This window comes from Serinus canaria, chromosome 13 (assembly GCF_022539315.1).
Source record: "Serinus canaria isolate serCan28SL12 chromosome 13, serCan2020, whole genome shotgun sequence".
Taxonomy (NCBI): Eukaryota; Metazoa; Chordata; class Aves; order Passeriformes; family Fringillidae; genus Serinus; species Serinus canaria.
Window position 1 is genome coordinate 3824118 of NC_066327.1, and position 25412 is coordinate 3849529.

Below are 25412 nucleotides of genomic sequence, written 5' to 3' on the forward strand. Positions count from 1 at the left end.
TCAAGGAAAGCTTTAGTATCCATTATCTAAAAAGCAATTGGCAGCAATGCATTCAATTTGACAGATGAATGTTGAACTGGTAGTAAAATTATGATAATGAAACTTTAACAAAGTAAAATACAGCTTTAATAGTTTAAAAATGAAGCAAAATATTGCCACCAAAAAAAAAAAAAAAAAAACCTTCCCAGAAAGCCACAAGTTTCAGCATGATTTTTATGAGCTGTTTTTTTGTTCCTGAAATATTTGCAGTCTGAATAAAGGTAGTCTTGCATATGTTAGAGTCCTTAATTTTAAAGAATTTGAAGCAAAAAATATGTCTACAAGATCTGAAGAAAGAGTGAAGTAATCAATAATTACAACCAAAATATTTGCATGAAGCAGATCCAGAACACTTAAGATTTTTGGCAATAACTCTATGGAATGGGTCAAGAGGCTTTCTACAAAATCTGGGTATTTCTGTGTCTGTATACACAAGTAATACCCAAAGTATACAGCTTAACATATTTCATCCTGGTTGCATTTCTTCTTAGTCTGCATTTTGTAACTCTGCTGCTCTCTAAAACATTCCCTGCCATTTCTTGGAATAGCTCTGTTATTGCCAGGGTACTTAAGAATTTTAAATGAGACTTTATGTGTAATAAACTTCAGCAGGAAGAACAAATCTTCTCCTGCTGTATAATCACAGAACTTAAGGACTGAGGAAGAAAAATCCCTATAATTCTAATATGTACTTATTTAGATGAGTGATTTCAGAAGTTTCTTTTGCACAGTTAAAAATATCTTTCCACAAAGCTCTTTGAGTTAGCAATAAGATGGTTGAAGTGCTTTCAAACACTGAATTTAATTTTTGTAGTGTTGCCCGGGAGGATTCTTCCAGTTCCTTCTTTCCTTGGGAGATGATGATAGGATGGTAAAAAGAAAACTGAGTCTGGTACACCCTGAGCTTTGCCATGATCTCTTGCACTTTGCTGTGTGGATGATTCCCCTTTAATATTTGTACATACAGAAGATACTGCTGAGTTTTCATTTCTGAATTTTCCATGTTTTATCTTGACAAATGGCCTGTGCAGTTGGAGCATCATTAACTACTTGGTATTTAATTTTGCAGCAGCATAGAAGGCAGAGGAGTTTCTTTCAGAGGTGAAAATTCTAATTGCATTGAATTCAGCCTTGCTCATCTCTTGGAGCTCAGCAGCATCTCCAGGTGGCTGTCCTGAGCCTGCTGAAGGAATTGCAGGTTGGTTCATAGCTAAAACCCTTATTGATGCTGGGAATTCCCTGTGGCTCCCAGTTACATTGGGGGTCATCATTCCCAGTAACTTCTCTGTCTGGGTTGCAGTGAGTGTGGAAATTCCAGGTGTTGCAACACCTAAAGCCTCTTCTGGAGGTCAGATAAAATCTCCCAAGTGCTCCATGATGGAAAGCTGAGGGAAACTGATGTCCAGGTGAGAAAAAATGTCTTTGTGGCAGCAGTGTGTGGTGCCAGCACAGGGACCTTCAGGAAACTTTATTTCAAATACTGTGGCTTTAGTTCATGTCTGGAGGGCTGAATGTACACAGGAAGCTCCTTGCTCTGGGTGTTCTCATTACCTGTTCTTCCCTGTGTGACTTTGGTACAGAAATACTTTGCTTTTTTGGAGAGACTTAATATTTTCTAAGGAAAAAAAATAGGAAGTAGAGCAGGGCATTATAATCTGAATACATCTCCCTAAAGTGTTACTAAATATGCCTTTCATTTGAGTTTTCAGAAACCTTTTTCCCCACTTAATCCAGTCTCCAACAATGCTTTTTTTCATCACTTCAATCAAATCACAGGAACAGGATGGAACAAAGCATTGGCACCAGCCCAGAATTCAGGAGCAGCTTGTTCTGGTCAGGCCAGCAAGGGAGAGCTGAGCCCCTGCCTACCTGGGCTCAGGCTCTGGCTTTAAATACCCAGCTTAGGGAGCAGGGCTGGTGTTGGGACCTGGATGCTGAGAATTTTAAACTTTCTGTGCTGAAAGGCACAGGCCCACAAGAGAACTCTGCATTTGACCTAGGGCTGTGGAGAGGGCTTCCAAAACTGATGAACAGCACTGGGATTATGGGTGTGCAGTTGGTAAGAAGTGTGATTTTACAGGGTGAAAACACTTAGATTTGGGGTTTTAGTATATGGTGATATATGGGAGCCAAGTTGGAGAATTTTGGGTGTGGGTTAGTTGTTTCTTTTGCACCTTCTTCTCCTTCTTCACAAATCTGGGTGGCTTTCTCTAATCGGATGAAGGATGTCCCCATTGTGAATTTTGGGTGCTCATAATTGGGTTAAAAGCATAAGTAATATAGATGTCAGCTGTTTATTGGTAATGGGGACTTAAATAGCCTTGAACAGGCACCACTTTCGCTCACTTTCCTGACTTGTTAGAGAGAGCTCACATCTCATGAGTTTGTGATAGATAAGGATAATAAACTTCAGAGTGAGACTTCAAAAATGACATAATCTGAATTTTATTCACCCTGACCTTGGAGCAAGAAAGAGCCTGAAGTGACAGCAGGGTGACAGTGACAGCAGGGGTGACCTGGCTGCAGGAGCAGATTGACCAAGAATTTGGTGATTGTGAGGGCACAGAGATGCTCTGGCATTGCTGGGGATGTCTTTGTGAAATGTCAGCAAAATAAAGAATAGCAGAGGATCAAGGTGAGTGCCTGGAAGGAAACCTTGCAGTCTGATTTGGCTGAGTGCTGTCTCAAGATGCACAGAGTACAAAGGCACACTTCCTGTTGTCCTTATGTGGACATGGTGAGTTTGACATCACTAGGAGGTGATGGCATCAAATCCACAAGAAATGTTTGTGACAGCAATGCCTCGAGCTGGCTGGCCTAAAAGCTGCATTGAGAGAGAGCTACTGGCACAACAGCCACCAGACTTGAATGTGTCTACCCTCAAGTGTATTTTTGAATTCAGGATGTGTTTTGTACAAACTTCAGGAGCTGATGTTAGCTGAACACTGGAAAGGGACATGTGAGAGAAGTGAAGCTAATGTTGAGTTTGAATAATGGAAGTTAATGCCATGACATGGAACCAGCCAGAGTTGTTGGCCTTTTGCACTTGGGCAGTAATTTATGTCCTGAGGAAGAAATTTAAGGAGTCAGTAAGCAGTGATGGTATTAACTGTGGCCAAAATATTTGACTATATTCCCACTGGATATGTTGTTCTTGTTAAAAAAGAAAATCTCAAATCAAGCCCAACACCTTTTTCTGTTCCAAGAGTTGGCCTTTGCCCCTGCATATTTATTCTGTCAAATTACACTGGAGAGATTTCCAATTCGAAATGCTGGGTCAAAAAAACCCAACTTGTTTGTGTGAAATGGAGAAGTGAACAGTTTAGACTTTCAATTGAAACTTCAAAGCCTTTGTTTGACATTTTCTAAATCTGTCTCCTGGCTGTTTTAGGCTCTAAAAATGCTACTTCAATAATTGGATTGCCAGAAAAATTCCCACTAACCACATAAATTTGCACTTGATGCAATTGAACCTGTTCCAGGTTGCCTGTTTACAAAAGACAAATTCTGTCCTATTTCTGGAATTACTGCTCACATTTTGGCACAAGGAAGCAGTTGCATGACAATAAAATGATGGAGAAATGTTCATCCTAAATTCAAGCTGATCAAGAGTGACCAGGAATCCAGGCTTCCTACAGCAATTACTTTCCACTTTTTTAGTTTATTGTAATGTCCAGTAACAGAATAACTCTATTGCTTCCTTTTTGTGGTCATATATTTTGGATTTACTTCCCTCAAACCTTCAACTGCTTAATGCTTGTTTAGTCACTTTCTTGGGTACTCTCTCCTGTTCCATCTCCTTCAGGAGAGTTAAATAGCAAGCCCAAGTGGCCCAGCTGGTATTCTGTTCTCAGCAGCTGGTGCAGGATGAAGGCAAAGCTGTGACAGCACAAACAAAAGACAAAGCTGTGACAGCCCAACCTGGGAGCTCTGTCCCACCACAGCCTGCCTTGAAACTCCAGAGAGCTTTAGGAAGGAGGGTAATAGAAAAGGGGATCTTGATTTGAAGGCCTTCAGGGGCAGTTATGGAAAGATGTCCACAAAAGCCTTCAAATCAAGATCCACTTTTCCATTCCCTCCTTGCTGAAATGATATCAAGTTTCACTTCTAGATTAGGGAAAAAGGCAAAAGGCTCAGTGCTGAGCTGTGCTCCCTGAAACACAGAACTGGGGGAGGCAGGGGCAGTGCAGCCTGCAGAGTGGCACCAAAATTCCACTGGCCAAGCTAAAAGGAGGAAGAAGAGGCATTGAAAAATCAGATTAATGATGCAAGAGAAAATAATGATTGGAAGTTGTAAATAATTGTCTGACAGTGGTTATGGAGGAAAAAGGCTGTTGCCAGATATTTAGCTGTTGTATTGAAACCTGAAATATGTTTTCTGCCCAGCATCTTGGAAAAGAATTCCAGCTGTGATGTGAGTTTTGATTTTCTCCATGCTTAGGGGTAAGTGAATGTATTTGACAGACAGTGAAGAAGGTACAAGTTCCAGTAAAAGACATTTTAAAGAAAGGGAATAATAAAGTTAAATCCTTTAGACTATTCATAATGAGACTGTAATCTACAATAGCATTAGAATAGTTTTAGTGGCATAGAGTGGGTTTCTAAGGCATAAAAGCTCCAGCTTAGAAATGATTCTGGCCATGAAGCCAGGTTTTAGAGTCACTAGAGGGTAAATTGGCATTTTGACATTCAGAGACCTTTTTCAAGAAGTAAAAGGTTAATAGCATAAGGCCTTTTCTTTTGTAAATTGTATTCTCTGTGAAGAGGGTTGTTCAGGGTGAATCATAAAATCCTTCAGTACTTATTGAAGAGAATGATAGAAAAGCAATTAGGTTATGGAATCCTGAGAGTTCACATCTAAAGTTACATAATTTCAGGATTTTTCTCCTATTTCTTTCACAGTGACAGTGAAGGATGTCATAAAATTAAACTGGGTTTGAAATCAGGCCTAGTGCTTGCCACCAGCAAGAGAACCTTTATTTCCCAATTCTGTTCTTTTAATTCTGTTCTTTTGTTTCCATATTTTGTATGTTCATTAAAGGAAGCATAGTTGCCCTCTTAATCCCAACATTTCTAAACAATTTCTCTTGAAAAAAAGACACCCATGATCACAAAGAAGTTTTATTTCAAAGGCCCAGCACATTATTTGCTGATCTTTTTAACAAGGAATGTTAGCATTTTAGCCTTCATTTGGACTTTAAACATGTTTTAACTCCCTTAATACATCAAAAGTCTGAGCAGATCAGTCTTTGTGCCTGAAAGTGGAAACAAGATTGGAAGTAGCACTTTGGAGTCTTTTGTGCCCATCAACCTCATTAAAGCCACAGCACCTGGTTTCCAATTGGGAACACATTGAATACAGACTGCTCCCATTCCAATGGGTTTTACTGATTTTCTGTAGCAAGTGCAAGACTGAGCTTGGAATCTTCAATTCCAATGCCTTGGAATAACCACTGTGGGGTTTATTTCCAAGTAGTGCCTTGAGTAAATGATGTGAGGAAGGGTGTGCAGGCCAGAGACCAGGCAAGTCCTCTCTGCTCTGTGCAGTGTGGCTGGTCACAGCACTGTCCTTGTGGGTTTGGTGTCATTGGGGAATTTCTTGACCTTTTTTTCCCCCTGGGGCTTGGGGATGTGAAATTAGAAAGCCCAGACATGCAGAAATTTACAAAATGAATTAACTAGAAATGCAAATCTTTTGAAGTGGAAAATTCCATAAAATGCTCTCAGATTCCTCACTCTTTGGTGTTCCATGCCTTGCATACAGCATGCAGAGCAGATATTGAGGAGTGCTGTTAAAAATAGTGTTCTACAGCCTTCCAGATCAATGTACATACATATGTAAGCACTTACAGGGAAAAGTTGGAATTTTTTACAGTACTTTGCTTTCAATTACCATATCCATTTAAGACATCCATAAGGGAAAAAAAAATTCTACTGTCAAAGACCATGAAATGTTCACATTAATAAAATAGTGCATATTTACAAAATTATTTTAGTTCTTTATATTTAATGTAGACTTTAACTTAGACACAAAAAATAATTCTTGAAACATGTTTTGAGAAGTTCAGACTGCTCTCTAACCTGGTGTGTTTTATAAATCTTTACAAACTACTAAATGGGGGCCAGCAGGCTGCCTTGCCAAGGTCATAGCCCCTAAGTAACACAAAAACAAAATCCAGGTTTTCTGGTTCCTGCTTTAAGCACTAGATATTTCCTCTCTGTGCTCAGAAGAATTTTTAATGTGAGTGTGTTGGCAAAATGGGGATTGAGCTGCCTTAGCTTTGCACTGAACATATTTTTTAACTTCTGACGTTGTTGAACTTTTGAAGTCAATGGTAGGAAACCACTCTGCTGTGAGTAGGTGAGGACCTACACCCCTGATGCCAGCACATGTAAATGATATTTTAACTGCTCTTGCTGCACCTTTTGAAGCAAGCATTCTAGGAAGGCACTAATGCTTCAAAACCAGACAGTTCTGCTCAACACCTTGGTCATGTGAAGCATCCAGGGTGAGCTAATGGAACATTTCACACTGTGGCAGTGGCACTGCTCTAAGTGCAAGTGCTAATAACATTCAGTCACAACACACATGTGATTTATAGCAGCTTTGAACGCTTTATTTTCTCCAAAGATGCCAAAACTTGCAGCTTAGTTCTGTCCTCTAAGACAATGCAAGGTAATAAACACTTTTTCCTTGTGAAAAGCCTTATTTAGGGTACATCCTGCCCCATCTTTCTGATTTGGCTTCCAAACAGAGGAAGTAGTCAAATATTTAAAACTTTAAGTATTTAGGATAGAAAGCTGATAGTCTCTATCCAAAGCTTGGAGTTCTTAGCTCTTGTCCAAGAGAAGTGTTCACTTCTGGGCCTGCAGCTCTGAAGGCTTCTGCATTTAACACCCTTCAGGTGTGGAGCAAGCAGCCTGTATTTAAATTTCTAGCCACGATTTGTGCCCCTCTCACTGTTTGGGAGCTTTAACAACTGCTGGTATACACAGCCATGAATAATGAATTATTGCCTTGAATAATGAACTATGCCTTAAATTAGAAAAACAAATGCTAAATGTCCTCTGGTGCAGAGTCTCTCAAAATGGCTTAGTGACAATTTCTAGCTGAGGCAGAGGAAGCTGAAGCTAAGGAAACACTGCTTCATGTGGCAGTGAAGGTCAGGGGTTGTACACCTGGACTCTCCAATCCCTCCTGTGACCATTGCCAAGCCTGCTATGCTCTCTATCCAAAGTTACACCCTCAAGCCTGAAAGATGCCATGCTGTGACATCCTTGGCCTTTTATATGTTTCATAGCTACTGAAATTATTTACATTTCCCAACTCATTTGGTACTTCCTTGCAGGATTGTTACACTCCCTGTGAACAGAACAAAATGTCTTGAGTATTGCCTGCTGCATGCAAGCCATGTTCTCCTGGATTGCAGATTTAAGAAGAAAATGCTCTTTTATTAGGAGGCTTTTCTGTGGTAAAAGCAAATAATAGTAGGCTTTGCTTCCTGTCTTTTTCTCCTTTTGGTAATTCATTTACTCAAATGCTGAGCATGAAGCAGAAGCTGCAGCAGGCTGTGTGTGCACGAGACAGGAAACTCAGCAGTTAATGCCCTAGAGCTGATGGGATGGATGGCAGGGTGAGCAGCAGAGGGGATATAATGTGCAAGGCTTGTTTCTGATATAGGGTACAAATCTAATACAGAAAACCCTAATTCAATTTACTAAGCTTTTAGTGGAACTACTTTTTGTTTACTTCATAAGCTGTCATTTAAAATTCTTTAACACATTTAAAGCATTTTCAGCAGCTGTGAAGGTGCATGATCCCATCTCAGAGTTGGCTTTCTGGTGCTTCCCACTTTGGCTACTGAAGCAATAGCAGATTAGAAACTAAAATAAGGAGCAAGTGAATTCAATGCCATCCATTATTAGAATTAAACTGACAGAATAAACTAATTCCAAATTTCAAGGACAACTGCAATTCAGTCTCTGAATGTAAGCAAGAGAGAAAATAGATGGTTTAAGTTTCATTCGTGATCTCCTACGTAATTACTGTGCATGGGAGTTCTGTTTTAACTGGAAGAAATCCCATTTAAATTCTTTGTTGCTGGAAGTTCCCACACTTTTTGTGTTCTACGTGGTGAATCCCAGGTGTGCCAGGGACAAAGTGGCAGAACCCTTCTGCCATGGAGCCATCTTCCCTCTTCCCATGTCTCCCAGTGGGAGTGCTTTTATGTAATTCATCCATGTGCACCATGTAATTTAACTTGAAATTGACTGTAAACACTTGTGCTGGTGTGTTTGATGAAGAATGTGTTGGAAGCTCAGAATTGTCCAGATTTCTATTCTGGTGTTTGTTTTTTTTCCTCCTTACCTCTCCCTAAGCAGCTGCTGTGATGGATCTGTCTGGTTCTGCCCACCCTGGTCCCAGAACTCAGCTTTCCTACCAAAGGTTGCTGATATTTTAACTTGTTTGAAAGGCATATAAAACTTCTTTCCTTGGCTAGACTTTGTAATTTCTTTCAGAGATTATATTTAATATATTTCAGATTATATTTAGTGAGTTTCAGATATATTTCAGATATATTTCCTCTGTTTCAGAGGAAGCAGCAACCTTCAGTAGCATCTTGGATCTGATGACTGCTTTCATTTTACACTATTTTAAGAGCAGTAGATGCTTATTTCAACGGGCACGATATTTAAAAACGGAGGCACGGGTGCAAAAGTTGTTTGCTTAGCTTAGCAAAGAGAACAAATCGCTGTTTTCTGGGTTAGCATGAAGAAAAATCGCTGTTCTCCCGGTTAGCATGAAGAAAAATCGCTGTTCTCCCGGTTAGCCTGAAGAAAAATCGCTGTTTTCTGGGTTAGCATGAAGAGGAAGGGCGGGAGGGCTCGGGGACAGCGGCGCGACCGCGAGAGGGCACCGCGACCCCGAGGCAGCGGCGGCGCGGCCCGGGCGGCACCGGGGCGGCAGCGCGGCCCGACACCAGCCTGTTCCCGGCTCCTGGGGAAATCCAGCTCCGATTCCTCGGCCCGGACAGCGTGCCCGAGGCTTTGCTTTATGTCCTTTTTAGGCAATGTGCTCGCAGACTTTAACTCGCTGTATGTCGCTGCTGCCCCGGTGCTTGCATCGGGGGATTTAAAATCAGGCGGGGTTTGAGATGCGCGCATCAGCCTGGTCATGGGAGGAAGCATTTAGTGATGTGTCTGTGCTTGAGAGCTCCTCTTTGAGCTGTTCGGAGTGCCTTGTGACTTTTATGATAAGATTCAAGGCTTGATTCCTTTGAAGTGATCAAAATTAGTCATTTAGTCCTTTCAAAATTAGTCATTCCCTCTCCACCCTCCTGGCTGCTGCTGGTGGAAGCTCGGCTCTGCTGTGCAGGTAGTCCTGAAGCACTGATGCTCTTTTGCTCCTCAACCAGAGTGCCACAAGCTTGGATTCCTTTAATGGGAATTATTTTTTGGGTCTTTAATGGGTCTTACTTTTTGCCCAGAAACGTTGAGATTTCAGGACTTCATCCAGTTGACCAGTTCCCATCAGGCCTCTAGATAACTGACTGCTGTGCATGCTAAAAAATGAGCATTTGGGAGCCATCAGCTGTCCTGCACATGTGCAGGCCACATGCACAGCACCAGTGCAGCGAGCCCTGTGCTTCTCAGACAAGCCACACTTGCTGCACAGCATGTGCCTGAGCACAACTGCCCAGCGAGTCCCCAACAAGGGACACGGTGACGTTATGCATGACACTCCATGTAATTTATCTTGAAATTAACTGTAAACACTTGTGCTTGCGTGTTTCACAAAGCATGTGTTGGAAACTCGAAATTGTCCAGATTTCTATTTTAGTTTTTTTGGTTTTTCTTTTTTTTCTTTTTTTTTTTTGGGTTTTTTTTTTTTTTTTTTTTTTTTGGTTTTGGTTTTTTTTTTTCTCCCTTATCTCTCTCTAAGCAGCTGCTCTGATGGTTTTGTCTGGTTCTGCCCACCCTGCTTCCAGAACTCAGCTTTCCTCAGCTGGTCTGGAGGCTCCTATTCTAAGGTAATATTGATGGTGGATTCTCAAGAGAAGGCAGCTACAGAAGTACTTAGGTGGCAGCACTGCTTGAATGTAGATATACTCTGAACATCAGCTTAATAAATGTCATCCTGTGCTAAGGGTAAAAAAAAAACAAAGCTAATTTTTTTCCTTACTTGAAAACAAATATTTATGTATTAGTCAGTTTTTAAAGATGTTCTAAGTAGTGAACTACTAATTTACTAAGAGAAACTACATTTCTTTGTAGTATATTTCATATTGCAGAAGCAGCAGGCAAGATTTAAATCCCTGCTGAGCCGACAGCACACCTTTGATAGTAATCTTGTTTGCAAGGGTTTTACATATATGGAAATGTTGGTAGTGTCTAGTACTCGAGGAAATAGTACAGATAAAAGCTGTCCAGCTTTAGATGGCCCCTAAAAATAACTTCCCTAAATTTGTATTTATATTAGGAAGAAACACTTTATTTATTCAAATAATCCAATAATTTGTAGCTTTGTGCAGTTTTGTGTTGCACTTGCTGTGCTGACCTCTGCCAGTGCCCTAGAAAGAGAATGAGGAGTGACTTGTTTGCCAGCCTGTGGCAATTGCCGTGAGCCAGGAGCCATGGGATGTGTGTGAAGGAAAACCAGCAGAGTTAACACCCTGCTCCACTGTGGTGTGTCCTGAGATGATGTGGCCATCTCCCTTTAAGAGCTGTTTTAACTGGGGTGCAGGAGAATGTGCCTCTTAGCTTTTATAAAAATCAAATGTTTCAAGGATAGGCTTGGCTTTTGGCTCATCCATTTTTTCTGCTGTTTAATCAGGTTCACTTATCTTTCAGGGAAATTTTACCACTGAAGCATGGAATATGTCAACTGCTTTGGATGACAGTGCTGAAGAGGCTTTAGGGATATTGTTTTTTGCTCTCATGTCTGCATCCCCTATAATCTTATTTACTGAGTATCCAGCTGCTCCTGTACCCCCATCCTGATGCGAGGAGTGTGTGCCTCTCCTTAGGGCTATCTTCAGGGCTGAGAAGATGATTCTAGTGAACTAGAACAGGACAAGAGCCTTTCCTTGGAATGATGTTGCCTGGCTGCCAAGGGAAGCCAGGTTCCAACAAGAGTATTTTCACTGTCAGAACGAGCTCAGGGTGTACAAGCCTGTGCAGAGGAGACTTCAGAGCTTTGTGAGTACTTTGTCTTCCTAAGCAGTGCAATTTCTGTCTTGCCTGGTCTGAAGCAGCTGTTCCTTGTTCAAGAGCTGATCTCTTGTAGGCTCACACTTGACAGAGGGTGCTGGCCTCAGAATAGATAGTGCTGAGTGTCGGTGACATGCCTGGAGCTGGCTGTGCCTTGGCTCTGCCTTGGAGAGGGAAAAGAGAGGGACATGGCTCAGGCCCCCTGGTTATCTCTGCTGCTTTGGGCACTGTGAGGCTGGGCAGGGCTCTGGGGCTTTGCCCCTTTCTTCTGCTCACGCTGCTGGTCAGAGTCATTCCTCTCTGCCTTTTGATCTGGGAAAGGAGAGGTTAATTTGGGAATCCAGGCGGGGTGATGCACTCCTTCCCAAGCTTTTGGTTCATGTGGATTTGGGGTGGATGAGGGGATAGCATTTTCTAATATTTTCTGAAGCAGCATAAAGCTCAAGGGTGACAGCCAAGTCCCTCTGGGCATTTTCCAGCCTTGTGTCACTTGCCACTGAGCCTGGGGCTGGAAACTGCTGTGTAAGGGTCACTGCACTGAGCTTTGGGTTCTCATCTAAGGGGTTCAATCCCAAGGCTTGATTAAGGTGGTTTCTGTAAACAAATACAATTTTCATGCAAATAATTCACTTTTATATGAGAAAACAACTTTCTTGTTTTTTGAAAGACCAGCAGAGTTGAAGGTTAACTTGTGGTCTTTTTGGCAAATTTGCCTTCACAGGGAAACACTTGAGTTTCAAATGTTTCCTTGTTACAGAAGGCAGTAGATAAGTGCTTTGCTGGCTGTGAAGGGGAACAATTCACTGGTTTGAGCAAAAATTGCTATCCAGGAGGGCAGGAATGTCTCAGGTAATTCCAAACTTCAGTAATCAAAACATGAAGAAAACGTTGCCAGAAGTGAACAGGTTATTTAGGATCTGCTACTGCAAACTGGAAGGCCATATCCATAACTGGTGGAGAACATCTTACAGTGGTTTTCCTACTAGCCCTTCACTTAAAATGCTAAATATTTGTAGAAAAAAGATGAGACCGTGTTTTCAGCACAGTCTGAGAACTTGAGTGTTGTGAGGCTTTTGTGGTAATGCTGGCCACGATCCTTGTTGAAAACTTCCTTACCCAGAGGATCAGAGCCTAGACTCCATAGTCACAGACCACAAGTTTGAGATGCAGATAAAGAACAGATTATCTGTGTTCCCAAGTAAGTTAGTCATAAACCTGTCTTTTGTACTATTTTAAGTCTGTGAAATAAGAAACAAGGTTTATTGAAACAGGCAGATGTTTGTGATGTGCATCAACCAGCTTTATTTTGGGTCAGGAGGTCACTGTGTGTATGGTGTAGTGTGGGGTGACCCTACCTGCTGAGGGGCCAACACTTACCTTAAAAAAAAAAAAGCCTTGTGGCAGGACTTGCCCTTTTCCCAGTGCTCTAGGACTTTGGGGGTGTGCTGCCTTTTTTGGCCCTCTTTAAGCAAAACATCTGAGCCTTAAACCGCTCCAAATCAGAACAGGATGACCACGTGCAGGGACCTTGCTTTTGTCTCATTAAGCAAATTTTCCCAAGTTTCAACTTTCGGTGCTGAACTTCAGAGCGCTCGAATCCCAGCAGCGACCCTAGCGGAGTCCCGGGACAGGAGGCGCTCGGGCTGGGGCGGGTCAGGGACGGTGTCGGTGTGCGGGGGAGCACAGCCCGGCTGTCCCCGTGTCCCCGGAGCGGTGTGCGGGGAGCACAGCCCGGCTGTCCCCGGGGCGGTGTGCGGGGAGCACAGCCCGGGTGTCCCCGTGTCCCCGGGGCGGTGTGCGGGGAGCACAGCCCGGCTGTCCCCGGGGCGGTGTGCGGGGAGCACAGCCCGGGTGTCCCCGTGTCCCCGGGGCGGTGTGCAGGGAGCACAGCCCGGCTGTTGCCGTGTCCCCGGGGCGGTGTGCGGGGAGCACAGCCCGGGTGTCCCCGTGTCCCCGGAGCGGTGTGCGGGGAGCACAGCCCGGGTGTCCCCGTGTCTCCGGCCTTGTGCGGGGAGTACAGCCCGGCTGTCCCCGGGGCGGTGTGCAGGGAGCACAGCCCGGATGTCCCCTGTCCCCGGGGCGGTGTGCGGGGAGCACAGCCCGGCTGTCCCCGGGGCGGTGTGCGGGGAGCACAGCCCGGGTGTCCCCGTGTCCCCGGAGCGGTGTGCGGGGAGCACAGCCCGCCTGTCCCCTGTCCCCGGCCGAGCAGTCGCCGCCAGGGGGTACTCGGGGAGAGCGAACGCGGGCAACAAAAGGCGGCACAGCCTCCCCGGCCGCAGAGCCAGCGCGGAGCCGCTGCGCGCCCGGTCCCGTGTTCCAGCCCGCACATTCCTTCCCGAAACCCGAACCGGGGCAGGGGGGCTCGCCCCCGCTCCGGGAGCCGCGTCCCACCGCGCGACGCCGGGCGGGGAAGGGAAGAAGGGGCTGCGAGGCGCCGCCGAGTGCCCTCCGCGCTGTCCCCGGGCGGGCCCCGCTCCGGGCTGTGCCGCTCCCTTTGCAGCTCCCGGTCCCTGTCCCGGTCCCCGCGGGTCCCGAACTCGCGGCGCGGCGGCCTGGGCCGGGCGGGCGGTGACGTCAGGCGCGGCGGCCAATGGCGCGGCGGGGGGGGCGCGCCCCGCTCCATCCCCGCTCCGCGCTCGGCAGCGGCGGCAGCGCTGCTCCGGCACGGCTCGGCACAGCCCGGCACAGCCCGGCACAGCCCCGCAGGGCTCCGGCACAGCCCCGACACAGCCCGCGGCGGGGGCGGGCCCGCGGCGGAGGGGTCGCTGCGAAGCCCCGGCCGTCCCCTCCACGGGTTACCTGCCCGGCCCAGGTGGGGCGGTGCAGAGCGGAGGAGGCTGTTTTGGAGGTTGCCGCCGCTCCTGATGGATGTTTTGTGTGTGTTTGCCTCCGCTCCCGGGTTCTCTTTCATCTGAGGACGCATCTGGCTCGAGCTCTGTTAAACTATCTGCCTTCTGGTACCGTTCGTAGATAACAGAAAGAAACCTGAGCCCGAAAGGCAATTCCCCACCTTCTTCCACCTAACGTGACCTTCTCGGGCGCCTTTGAAGCTTTGCTGGTGCTCCGGCGATGATGGCAGTGGTGGGTTCCCTTGGGCTGTACTAAGAGCCTCTTGTTTTCTTTTCCCTTTTTTCTTAGAGGCATTTCATCTTTAAGGGCCGGCTGCTCTCGCTCACTTTTATACCCACTGAAGCCATCAAGAACCATGCTGTCTGGTGGGAGAAGTGCCTTTCTGTGCCTTGGAACGATCCTGAGCTTTTGGAGCTCCGTGAGTTGGATGCCTGTTGGAGGATGCCCGCATAAGTGTACGTGTATTGCTTCCAACGTGGATTGTCACGGACTGGGACTCAAAACTGTGCCGAGGGATATTCCCAGGAACGCGGAGAGACTGTAAGTAAAACCGTTAAGGGCTTCTCGAGCGCTTGTAGCAACACCTGGGACGAGTTTCCCAACACCTGCCTATCAGTGCAGAGCACTCGGTAACAGGAGTTTCAGCAATCCAGCACGGATTAATGTTTTCAGGAGGGAAGGGGAGGAGCTTTTCGCGAGTTGCGGCGCTCCTGCCGCTGTGCCTTTGTACGAGCGATCGGTTTCGGAGTTTCACGGGAACTTTCAGCTGCCGCCTGGTCGGGTTTTGCAGTGGCTTGCTTGAAATGGAGTTTTGGGAGCTGTAGCTGGAGTGCTCCCGGCTGTAATCACTGTCAGTGCAAACACCAATTTAATATGCAATTAGAAACTTGGATGTTTTCACCTGGCGGCTGGTAGCAGTTTCTCCTTACTTTCTCAGCGTGGTGATTTCATCACCGCGGCAAACCGACTGCTTCCATAAACTAATTCAAACGGAGAAGTCACATTAAACAGCCTCTAATTTCTGTTTTAAACTGGTGCAGGGAAGCTGGGTGTTCAATTTTTAATCTGCCTCAGGGTTTATGATAGCAACGTGACGCTGTGGGGAGCACGGAGAATAATGAATGTGCTCGTAGCAAATCCCCTGTATTGGAAGTTCTCGGGAGTTTTTTAGCTGGCTGTTTTTACAGGGAGAAAGCTGAAAGCAAAGTTGAGTTTTGTGATAGAGTTCTGGCACTCGCTCGGTGCAGGGGACGGCGTCTCTGACGTGCCTTAATGCATAGCAGATGGCACAGCTCAGAGAGTGCCCGGTGCGAGATGGGGACACGGCCGGGGGGGATGTCAGAGGAACAGGGCTATGGGGGGATGTCAGAGGGACACGTCCAGGGGGGAATGTCAGAGGGACATGCCTAGGGAGGGGTGTTAGAGGGACATGTCCATGGGAGAGAATGTTAAAGGGACACGTTAATTCCAGGGAGGGGAATGTTAGAGGGACATGTCCAGGGAGGGGTGTTAAAGGGACTCATCCAGGAAAGGGGAATGTTAGAGGGACGTATCCATGGGGGGGAATGTTAAAGGGATATGTTCATTCCAGGGGCGATGTTAAAGATGTCCATGGGAGGGGATGTTAAAGGGACACGTCCCGGGGGAAAGGTTAACGAGAGCCCCGGCCGGGCTGCGCAGCGCGCTCTGCTCCGCTCCGGGGTGACCCCAGGAGAGCGCACCCGGCTGTGCCTCGTGTGGGTCAGCCCCGACCTAAAATGTTTTTGAACTTGTAAGCAAATTCTGGAGATTGTATGGCTTGACTTCCTGTTTTATTTCCTTCTGGGTCATAGACTTGGGGAAACTTCAAATTCTCAGGCAGTTTTTCCTCCGAGGAAGAAAGCTGGATGAGGTTACTGAGCAAACAAAGTTTGTGTGCAAAGAGCGCTCCTAAAGGCTAAGTTCTGTCCCAGAATGAAATTTTATAGAATGCTTGGCTGTTTCTAAATGCATTTTATAGCTTAAATGCTAGCAATACGCAGCTTTCTTACTACAGTATTCTACAACCTTTAACGTTTTGTAGCCGTATCAGCCCTCCTTTAACCTCAGCTGTGTGAGCAATAGCTTTCAGATGTCAGTGCTAGAGAAACCTTAACTTCTGTGCCTGACACTGCGTACTCTAAAATTGGTGGGTAGCAAGCTGGCATTTCAGAGCCAAAAAAACCCCAAATCTGGAACAACAAACCCCAGAACCAGGGGAGCATGCCAAGAATGTGGCATAGCACGGGTGGTTTGTGTGCTTCGCTGGTGAGGCGTGTGAATGGCTTAAAGAGTTAAAGGCTGGAATTAAACTTTTAAATTGCAGGTTAAAGTGATTCACAAGCACAAGGTCAGTTGGCCACCTGAGAACCATTTCAGAAATGGTAATTTGTTGTAGCTGGAGTTTCAGGGGGGCTAAATTCGTGTTGGGTTTTGTTTGTAAGAATGAACATCACAAGGATGTGAACTTTCCTTGCCTGCTGCAGGAAGCTGAGCCAGAAGAAGAAAGCTCTTGGCCTTGGCAGGTTAAGTGTTAAAAAGAATGAAGAAGAGCATAATCACTGTCTTGGTCTTGTTCTTTTTGGTGTTATTTACAGATTTAAATTTTAGATTAATGGCTGTGAAAAGAACAATAGTAGCGATTTCACAATATTCAGTTTGAACATTTAACCTCAGAGATACCACCACTGATAAATGTGAAATGTAGCTGTGTTGCATGGTTTGTTTGGGGTTTTTTACATATATAAATAGTGTATTGTTGGATCATTCAGTGGCTGAAACCTTGTGGAAATAAGATACAGAAGATCATGTGGTAACACTTTAATCTGTATTTTAAATACTGTTTTCAGTTTTCATTTCTGTCAGTCCATTGTGAGCCTTTCACTGTTTCTCTAGAGTTCACCAACATCTTCATTACAACTGTTTTAAAGCTTGTATCAGCTTCTTCAAATCTAGATTCCTACTAATTGCACCAGCTTGGGCTTTCTGATGTAAGCAGTAGAGAGAAAAGGACTGAGTGTAAATTCTGCTCATAGGTGAAACATCATCAGCCACAGGATTTATCAGAGTATCTCACTCTGCCCTGTGGTCCTCAGGAACCTGTAACTATTTATGACATAACAGTGGGTTGGTGTGTAATCTTCTTTACTTGTATGTTTAGCATGTAAATAAGACCAAATTGATCATATCTGAAATCTCAAAAATATTTTTAATCTCAGAGAAATGTTTATATGTTGGGAAAATAATTTTAACACGTTTCTTGATGGCCACACACGAAGTGCCTTTTCAAACTGTTGGGCTCTGGAAAGACATTTATTTCTCTCTGCATTCTCCTGAGCTAAAAATTCCACATACCTGTTCAAGTCGGAAACTTTTTGCTTTAATTAGTAAAAGATCTAATGGCACCACTTAAAATATTTTGCCACCAAGCTTTTGGAGTTATGTTTGGACAAATGTTACAGATTGTTTGGGCTAATGGAGCCAAGTTAAATATTATTCAAATTTGTGTTAATATGAAACCCAGGAAAACTGAAAATATAACATTAAGGAAACAATGGGAAATATCTTCAGGGGGAAAAGAATTTCTTATTGAGGAGTTCTATTAAATGAACTACCTTTGAGTACTGATTTTTCCTGAGAAATGAGATGCATGCTTGATATTTTTTTTTTTATTTTTTTTTCCCCCTGAACACTTTGAAGGTCTGGAGGTTTGTACCTGTGATTTCTACCTTGAAGGAAATCCACAGATTAACCAGTGATCACAGAAACAGAGCTATAAAACAATCCCATAGTTCTATTTTTAATTTTTACACAGACTGATCTTTAATGGTAACTTTGCAAATATAGCAAGTAGTGTTAGGTTTGTGCTGCAGATTTTACCTTGTGGTTACATTCTATGGTAGTCTTCTAATTGTGTGGTTGAGATGGAAGCTTTGGCTCGCCTCTCCTGAAGAGCTAAAAAGAGGTGAAAACTCTCTTGCTCCACAATGAAATTACTCAGTCTGGAGAAAATGAGTGGTGAAGCAAATCCTTGTCACTACCAGGAGGGACTTCCAATTCTGCTTGTTCTGGAGAAGGAATGCTCAGGACAGCCATCATATTCCATTTTCACAACATTTCCACAGGGGTCCTCGAGCAGGATGGCAGAGTTGCCCTTGTGGCTTTTGTTGGTGTTTACTGATCCCTTCCACACTTGTGAGCAACTTAGCACCTTACCAAAAATAGAAGTTGATAGAGTTTTTGTGTTTTGGAGAAAAACTGATAATGTATTAGCTAACTTCTGGAGTGGCACAGTGATTCTTATATTTTAGCTGGGCAGCTGATAAGACATTTTGACCTAATAAAGGAAGAAAATTTAGGGATATGTAAACACATCCATGAGAATCCCAAATATTTTACAAGTTCCTGAAATGTTCTTTAGGATTGCTCCTTCAAACTCCCATAAACAGAGTTTCTTGTGCTGTGCTTCACTTATCAGATGTGATTTATTTATATAATTTCCTTCAGTGGAAATGTTTTGTGTATATGTAGAATATCATACATATGGCTCTTTATAACACTTGGTAATGCTGGTAGCCAGGTTTAGTTTGAGATGATGCATAAATGCAGGGAGCAGATCAAAGCCTGACAGCCGAGTTTTCAGCTCTGAAAGGAACCAGTGATTCTGAGAAAGTGCTCAGAAGTCTTCTGGGTCAGTGTCTGTCTCCTGCTTGAATGTGAAGAATGATTCTTTGTGACTTTCCTCCCGTTCGTGCCTGGTTATCTCCCTGTCTGTTAGCAGCACATTACACATGTATAAAAGCTTCTTTGGGGAATTTAACCATGTTTGAGTTCTTGATGAGTTTGTTTGGTGGCTTAGGCTCTTGTTTAATTGATAGCTCTCCTGTGTTAGTCATTGCTTTGTTTTGCCTTTCATTTGAGGGATTCTTTACCTTGCTAAATTGATAAAGCTTGCAGGACTAATCTGTTCTGTGCTTTGTCTGAGCAGCTAAATTGAGTGTGTCCACATTTAGGTGCAATTTAGGAGCTTAGTCATCTGCTTACTCCTGAGTTTTCATGTGGTCTGGGGTTTCTGTTACACAAATATATTATTATGGTGGTTTTGGCCTAGGTGCATGGAGCTGCTGAAGTTGCACTGGCTTGTAATAAGTCTTCAACTTCCTCAAATCTGTCTCCAAATTAAATCTAAGCTCCTGTCTTGAATGCTTCCATATTCCTGCAGAAGGAGATGTTAAACACATGCAAATATAATTATGTGACTCTTACACTGTCATTCTGCTTTTCTAGAGTTCTTCCCACTAGGGATTACCACTCATTTGTTTGTAGTAATTGTCTCCAAAACCTTGCATGGAGCATTTCTCAGATATTTTTTTTTCCCTAGGTCATGTGTCAGTAAGTGGATGTGCATGGCTTTAACTTGGCAAGCTTGCTCTTGGAGGGGCTGATCCTGGGAAAACTCCACGGAGTTCTGTGATTTATTTGGGATTTCCCTAGTGTAACTCTGACTAGTAGTGCTTGAGTGGATGTTGGCACAAGCCTGGGTAGGACCATTCTGGTGCTGTTAACTCTGTGGCATGGTTTTGAAGTGATGGGAGCAGGAAGGAGGATGGAATTAGCTGTTGTTGTAAATTGGTAGCTGCAGAAGCAAGTAGTGGCCATTGTCATGTTGCCTGTATTTATTTGCACAAATTTGGATTAGATTTTGAGATGAAAGGGACCAGGCTACTTCCTGCAGAACTTTTTAATGAGCTTCTCTGAGACTACTTACTTTTATTCATATTCTTACTTTTGCAGCTGAGTATTGATTCATGCAAAGGAATTAGGCCAAAGGAAAATTGCCCCTCTGAAGAGCAGCTGGTGTCTTTTAGCAAGTCCTGAAATGCAGATGATGAGTGTTGTTTTTATATCCCTGGAATTTGTGCACTGTGTGGGTTTGGGGAATCATGGAGCCAAGAACACAGGTGCAGCTTACCTGTAGGGATGTGAGGCCAGTAAAAAAAGTAAATTCTGATACTCTTGTATTGGTACTTGTGGAAAACTCCTTGTGTTTTACACTGTCACTTGACTTGCCTGTCATCTTTTGCAATGTCACTGCCAGGGTTCAGACATTTCCAGTCGTGGTTGAAGCAAAAGAAGCTTGACCTGCATGGACATTGGCTCTGATATTTGTTTGTGCTTTCAAGAGTATTTGGGCTATTCCTCAACCTCCACAGAGCAGAGAAAAATTGTCTCACAGAGATCTCACAAGATGCTTGGGGAGAATGATAATAGGGGAAAGGACTGGGCTCTAAGGATATTCAGTGAGTAATTTCAGTGACTGCATGTGAAGAAGTGACTTTGTTTGCTGCAGAGATTATTCAGAAGGCTTAACTCAGGATGTGTTCCCTTCCAGAAGCTAACAGCCCAAATGATTTGAAGCTTCATGTTCCCAAAGCCCTGATAAAGTTCGTGTGGCTGGATTTCCCCCAGTGTGGAGCACCTGCAGGAATCCACTCACACATCCTGAGGTCCCACAGCTCTCTCAAGGGGCTTCTCTTTTCCTCTTGGGCTTTCTTTCCATCCTGCAGCTCAAAACAGGGAGGAGGAGATACAGCAAGTTTCCAGCTTCAGGAGAGGAAGGAAGATAAGTTTGGGGAGCAAAGCCAAAGTGAACCTCAAAGGGCAAAGTTTTTCCAGGGAGAATGATGTTGGCAACACAGTGGAGAAGGGCTGACTGCAAGGGACATGGGGCAGAGGTTCCTTCAGGGGATGGTCTGTCTGTCTGTCCTGTTACAGGGACGTAGGTGGAGCAGTGGTGTTCAGAAAATGTTCTCATTGCTTTGAATATAGTATTATCATAGTTTTATTCCTGTCCTCTTGTGAGGTCTGAGGGACAGGCTGGTGGAAATGTGCCTCCTGTCCTTGACTCCTTTCTGCTCTGGGGTCACAAGAAGCTTCCAGAAGTTCTCACTGATTCTTTATTCTCATTGCTTTAGCACAACCCAGTCTGGATTTTGATCTAGCTCTGCTCTGGTGACTCCCATCCCTCTTTAGCTCACCAAGAGCTGGCCAGTGTAAAGCACTATCAATTCTGCTTTTTTGTTTATTGTGTAAGTCACACTTAGGGTAAGAAAAGGCTGGGTTCCAGTCATGTTTGGGGTGCAGTATGGCCCAGGCTCTGTTTTCAGCATTTTTCAAGTCTTTTCTCCAGAGATCTGGAGTGCTTTTATTTCCAAGTCTGTTTTCAGTGTTTCCTAGTCAGACATATCATCATTTAAGATTTTGAGTGGATCTTGTCAGTAGCAAGAGCTGCTTCTTCCCCATTAGCAAATGGCCTTGTAAGCAGCTGGCAGTTTGTCTAATGGCATTAAACACATCAAAGACAGGGGAGCAGGGCTGTGCTCTGTACTCAGTATCTCTCTGATTGAGTTGATGGCCATCTCCACAGAAAAGAGAATTTAAGAGGCTGATTTTACCTCTGCCAGTTATTTTCAGCTTTTTTTTTTTTTCCCTGCAACTGAATCTGGTCTCTCAGTTGTCTCTGTCAGAATAAATTTTTGTATTTTGCTTTTACACCGTCTGTTGGCTGGCTGCAATTTATGATTTTAATCTTATGATTGAGAGATTTCTGGAGCTCTTAATTAGATTTTTTTTTTTACCTTTCTATTTGTGATCTCCTTCTTTTTCTAAGACCCTAATTTTGTCTCTCAGGTAGAAATGAGACTGTAGCCATTGCTTCAAATCTCCTTTGTGTCACTGGTGAAGGGAGCATCTACAGTAAACATGAGTGTGGTTAAAATGAGGCAAAAACCTCAGTTTTAAAGCTGATCTTGTCTTGACTTTCTACTGATCAGCCTTCAAAATCTCTGCTTCTAAATGGATGATAGAACTGATGTTCCCAGCAGTTCACTTTTACCTCTTTTCCTCAACAGTTGCAATGCTGTTGCAGAAATAATTCTTAACTTTGTGTCAAAGGAGACTCCTCAGGAGAGTCCTGTGGGATGCTGTGCCTGCCTTTATTCCTGATTCAGCTGCCTGCAGGTGCAATCAGCACCAGGGTACCGATGGGAGCTCTCAAACCCCTGCAAATGCTGTTGGAGTGCAGCAGCACTGAGGATTTTGGGGCACATTTTCCCTGGTGGTGCCTCACTGGCTGCCCTGGTCAGTGTGCTTTGAGGCAGCAGTGGGAATTAATTGGATCTAATTAATTAATCTAATTAATTTGGGAATTAATTGGAGCTAATGTTGGATTTGGGAATTAATTGCCCTTCTTCTGTGGCATGGGGACCCAGTGGTGACACTGTGCTGTCTCTGCATCCCTGCAGTCACCCACAGCTCAGGACACAGGAGCTGCCTGCAGTTTCTCAGGATGATTTCTCTGCACCTTTGCTTCTGCAGAGACACAGGCTGGTGATGCTGTTTCAGCCAGGGCTCCATGGAAGGGGAGGACAGGCTGCTCTGGAGGCCAATGGTTTGGAGATCAGGAACCCCTTTTTAACAGCCTGTCAATGTGCCTGTAGAAAATGTGGGGAGGATGGTGCTGAACTCCATTTCTGATAGATTTATTCTTTTTTTCCTCCAATTCTGATGCTGTTTCTTGAGAGGTGCACTCTTTGTTAAAAAAAAACCAAAGCAACAACAAACACCACCCCTCCAAAAAAAAAAAAACAACAACCCAAAATACCACCACCACCACCAAAAAAACCCCCCCCCAAAAAAAAAAAAACAACCCAAAACCAACAGTTTGTTTTACAAACCTAAAATTTACTGTAATTTTAATTCTATCAGTTAAAAATACAGAGTGGGAGTTAGGCTGTGTTGGATTGAGGACAGTGCTTGCTGTACTCACCAGTTCTGTTTCATCTGCTTGTCTTCATCCCTTTGCTCTTCTTTCTTTGCAGAAAACCCTTTGGGAAATCTTTGTTTGCACAGTGCTCAGGGTGGAGGAATCTTGAGCTGGTGTGAGGGTGCTCCTAGGCATGATAACAGAAATGGTCATAAATGTCATGTTAATGGAGCTGAGGTTCTCCAAAATCACAGCACTATCAAATGCAGCTTCTAATGTGTGTCCAGGCTTTATTTCAAGAGCTGGGCTCTGGCAAGGTTGGCTGTTTCACTGTGGGGAGAAAGGCACAGAATGGAGGAGTGTGGAAATCAACTTTCTTGTGAAATATGTCAGAAGTATTTTACTGTTAGGAAGATAACACTGTGTTAGCAGAAGCAAGATGCATGCTAATAGCTAGGGGACTATTCCTGAATCCTTGGACTTTTTTTTTCTCTATTGGTCTTTTTCCTTTTCTCCTGTGGCAGGTAAGAATGTGATAATTAACAGGTGCAGAGTACAAGTGTTAATGGACTGTGAGCTATTACTGGGGTACCTAATAAATAATCCTGAAAGTTTCAAAGGATGCCATGAGTTGTGAGCCTTCCTCCCTTTCTCAGGTTGGAGTAACACCAAGTATTTTAAGGCAGTTTAGCAAAACTGTCCTGCTGAATTGTCATCTCTGCCTTTTCTCTGGCTGTGCACTGGGCAATATTGAGCACTTCCAACATTTTAGCAGCTTTTTTTTTTTTTAATTGGAGTAGTACTTGGTTGTCTGTCTGCCTAAGAGGGTTTTGGGAGTTAGCATTAGGTGCAGTGCCATGTGTTACAAGATACCAACCCAACGAAAAAAATTGACTTTACTTGGAAGAGTTTTTTTCCACAACTTGTCCCAAAATAGAAAATATTCCAATTATTCACTTCAGTTTTCCTTTGAAGATTACAAAAGATTTGTCCAAACATGGAAGTCTCTTTAGAATTTTATATTGTGTTCCTTGGGATGTCTTATCCAAGGTGAAAGAACAAAGAAATCCTGCATTGTTACTGTTATTCCCTATGTGTGAATATAATTTAAGTTTACATTGATGAATTTTCTGCTCTCCCAAGAAGGAAACAGCCAGCAGCAGTTTGCCCATTCTCTCTGGTTTAGGACAGAGTGTGTAGCATAAAAAGTTCACATAGCAGATGTGACCAGAGGACATCCAACCCATTAAAGGTATGTGCTGCTTGTCCACAGCTATGGAGACAGCAATGTTTAATTAAAGCTGTTGTGTTGTTTAAATATGAGAAATTTCAGCAAGGGGAAGAAGAGTCCAGTTTGTGTCTTGTGCCTTCCTGTTTGTCCTGGAGCACGTTTTGCCTGGACTTCAGTGGGAACTTAACTTATGGACTTTCTCCAGATTTGTCTTTTGTCTGGGTGCTGGTTTTGTTTAGACTGGGGAGCCTTTGTATTAGGAAGGTTTTTTTGAAATGCTGATTTTGGCAAAACCCGGATGAACCATCTTTCTTTGGGGAGGGCAGCAGTGGTTGCAGCATCACTGAGCAATGTGGGAGCCTCTGGGTCACAAGCCTGTGTGAAATTGTTGCAGAGTGGTGAGGAGAGGCCCTGGCAGTCTCATCCTCTTGAAGTGGTAGAGCTGGTTAGAGATGAGGTTTGGAGAGCACAGCTGGGCACAGGAGAGAGCTCACTGAGAGGCAGTGGTGCATTTCTGAAATGCCTGGATACATGCAGCAGGGAGGTTAGCTGGAGACCAGAAAAAAAGAGGTGGAAAAAAAAAAATGATGGGAGGGAAATTCTTGAGCAAAGAGAGCTTGTTTTCCAGAAGTGGAAATAGATACTGAGAAATAAGGCCCTAAGGGAAAGGCTGGTTCTTCAGAGAGATGAAAACACACATCTGGATGTAAGTTTCTCAGATAAGAATGTGAAAGTGTAGGAAACAGCCCAATGATCCTTTGGAGCTTTGAGTTTTAATAGATAACATGTGAAAAGGCAGCAGAAGATAAGGAGCAGTCAGAAGGGTTTTATGGATTTTTGGTGTTGGTTTTATGTTCATTTTTTCTCTCTGGAAAGTTTTTTAGTGAATTGCTTATGAAGTTTTTTTAGAAGATGGAAATGGGTTGTTCCAAGTTAGTCCCAGTTAATGTTAACTTCATTTCATAGAACAGATAATTTCCAAGCTGGTTCTTCCATAGCCCTCATGTGTGCAGCAGGGTCAGTACAAAGGGGTTTGATAAGCACGAGGAGTTTCAGTAACTTGAAACATCAGATTTCTCTGCAAAGGCTTTAGGAAAACTTGAGTTTTGTGTTCATTTAGCAAACACTGTGAAATCACTTCAGCTTTCCTGCAGCAAGTAAAAAAACAAAAGTGGGATGAGGATATGGGGGACAAGGAAGGTGGGAATCCACTCAAGAGTGAAGAAAATTGCTTGTAAATTGGTTGCAGCCTCTGGTTGCTAACATCAAGTCAATACAACCCTTCCTTCAAATTCATTT

At 44.0% G+C, this 25412-nt stretch overlaps 1 protein-coding gene across 4 annotated transcripts in view; it reads left to right on the plus strand.

The window, feature by feature from the left end:
- The window catches only part of SLIT3 (slit guidance ligand 3), a 526251-nt gene that overhangs the window by 31601 nt on the left and 469238 nt on the right, over positions 1-25412 (plus strand). For 2 of the 4 annotated variants that reach the window (XM_050979618.1, XM_050979619.1), the window contains exon 1: positions 13984-14640. In XM_050979618.1, the coding sequence (XP_050835575.1) occupies positions 14456-14640 (185 nt within the window). In that variant the 5' untranslated portion in view covers positions 13984-14455. Of the gene's footprint in view, positions 1-13983; positions 14641-25412 lie in introns of those variants that run through there. The other 2 variants (XM_018915318.3, XM_030229266.2) reach the window with 2 other exon arrangements.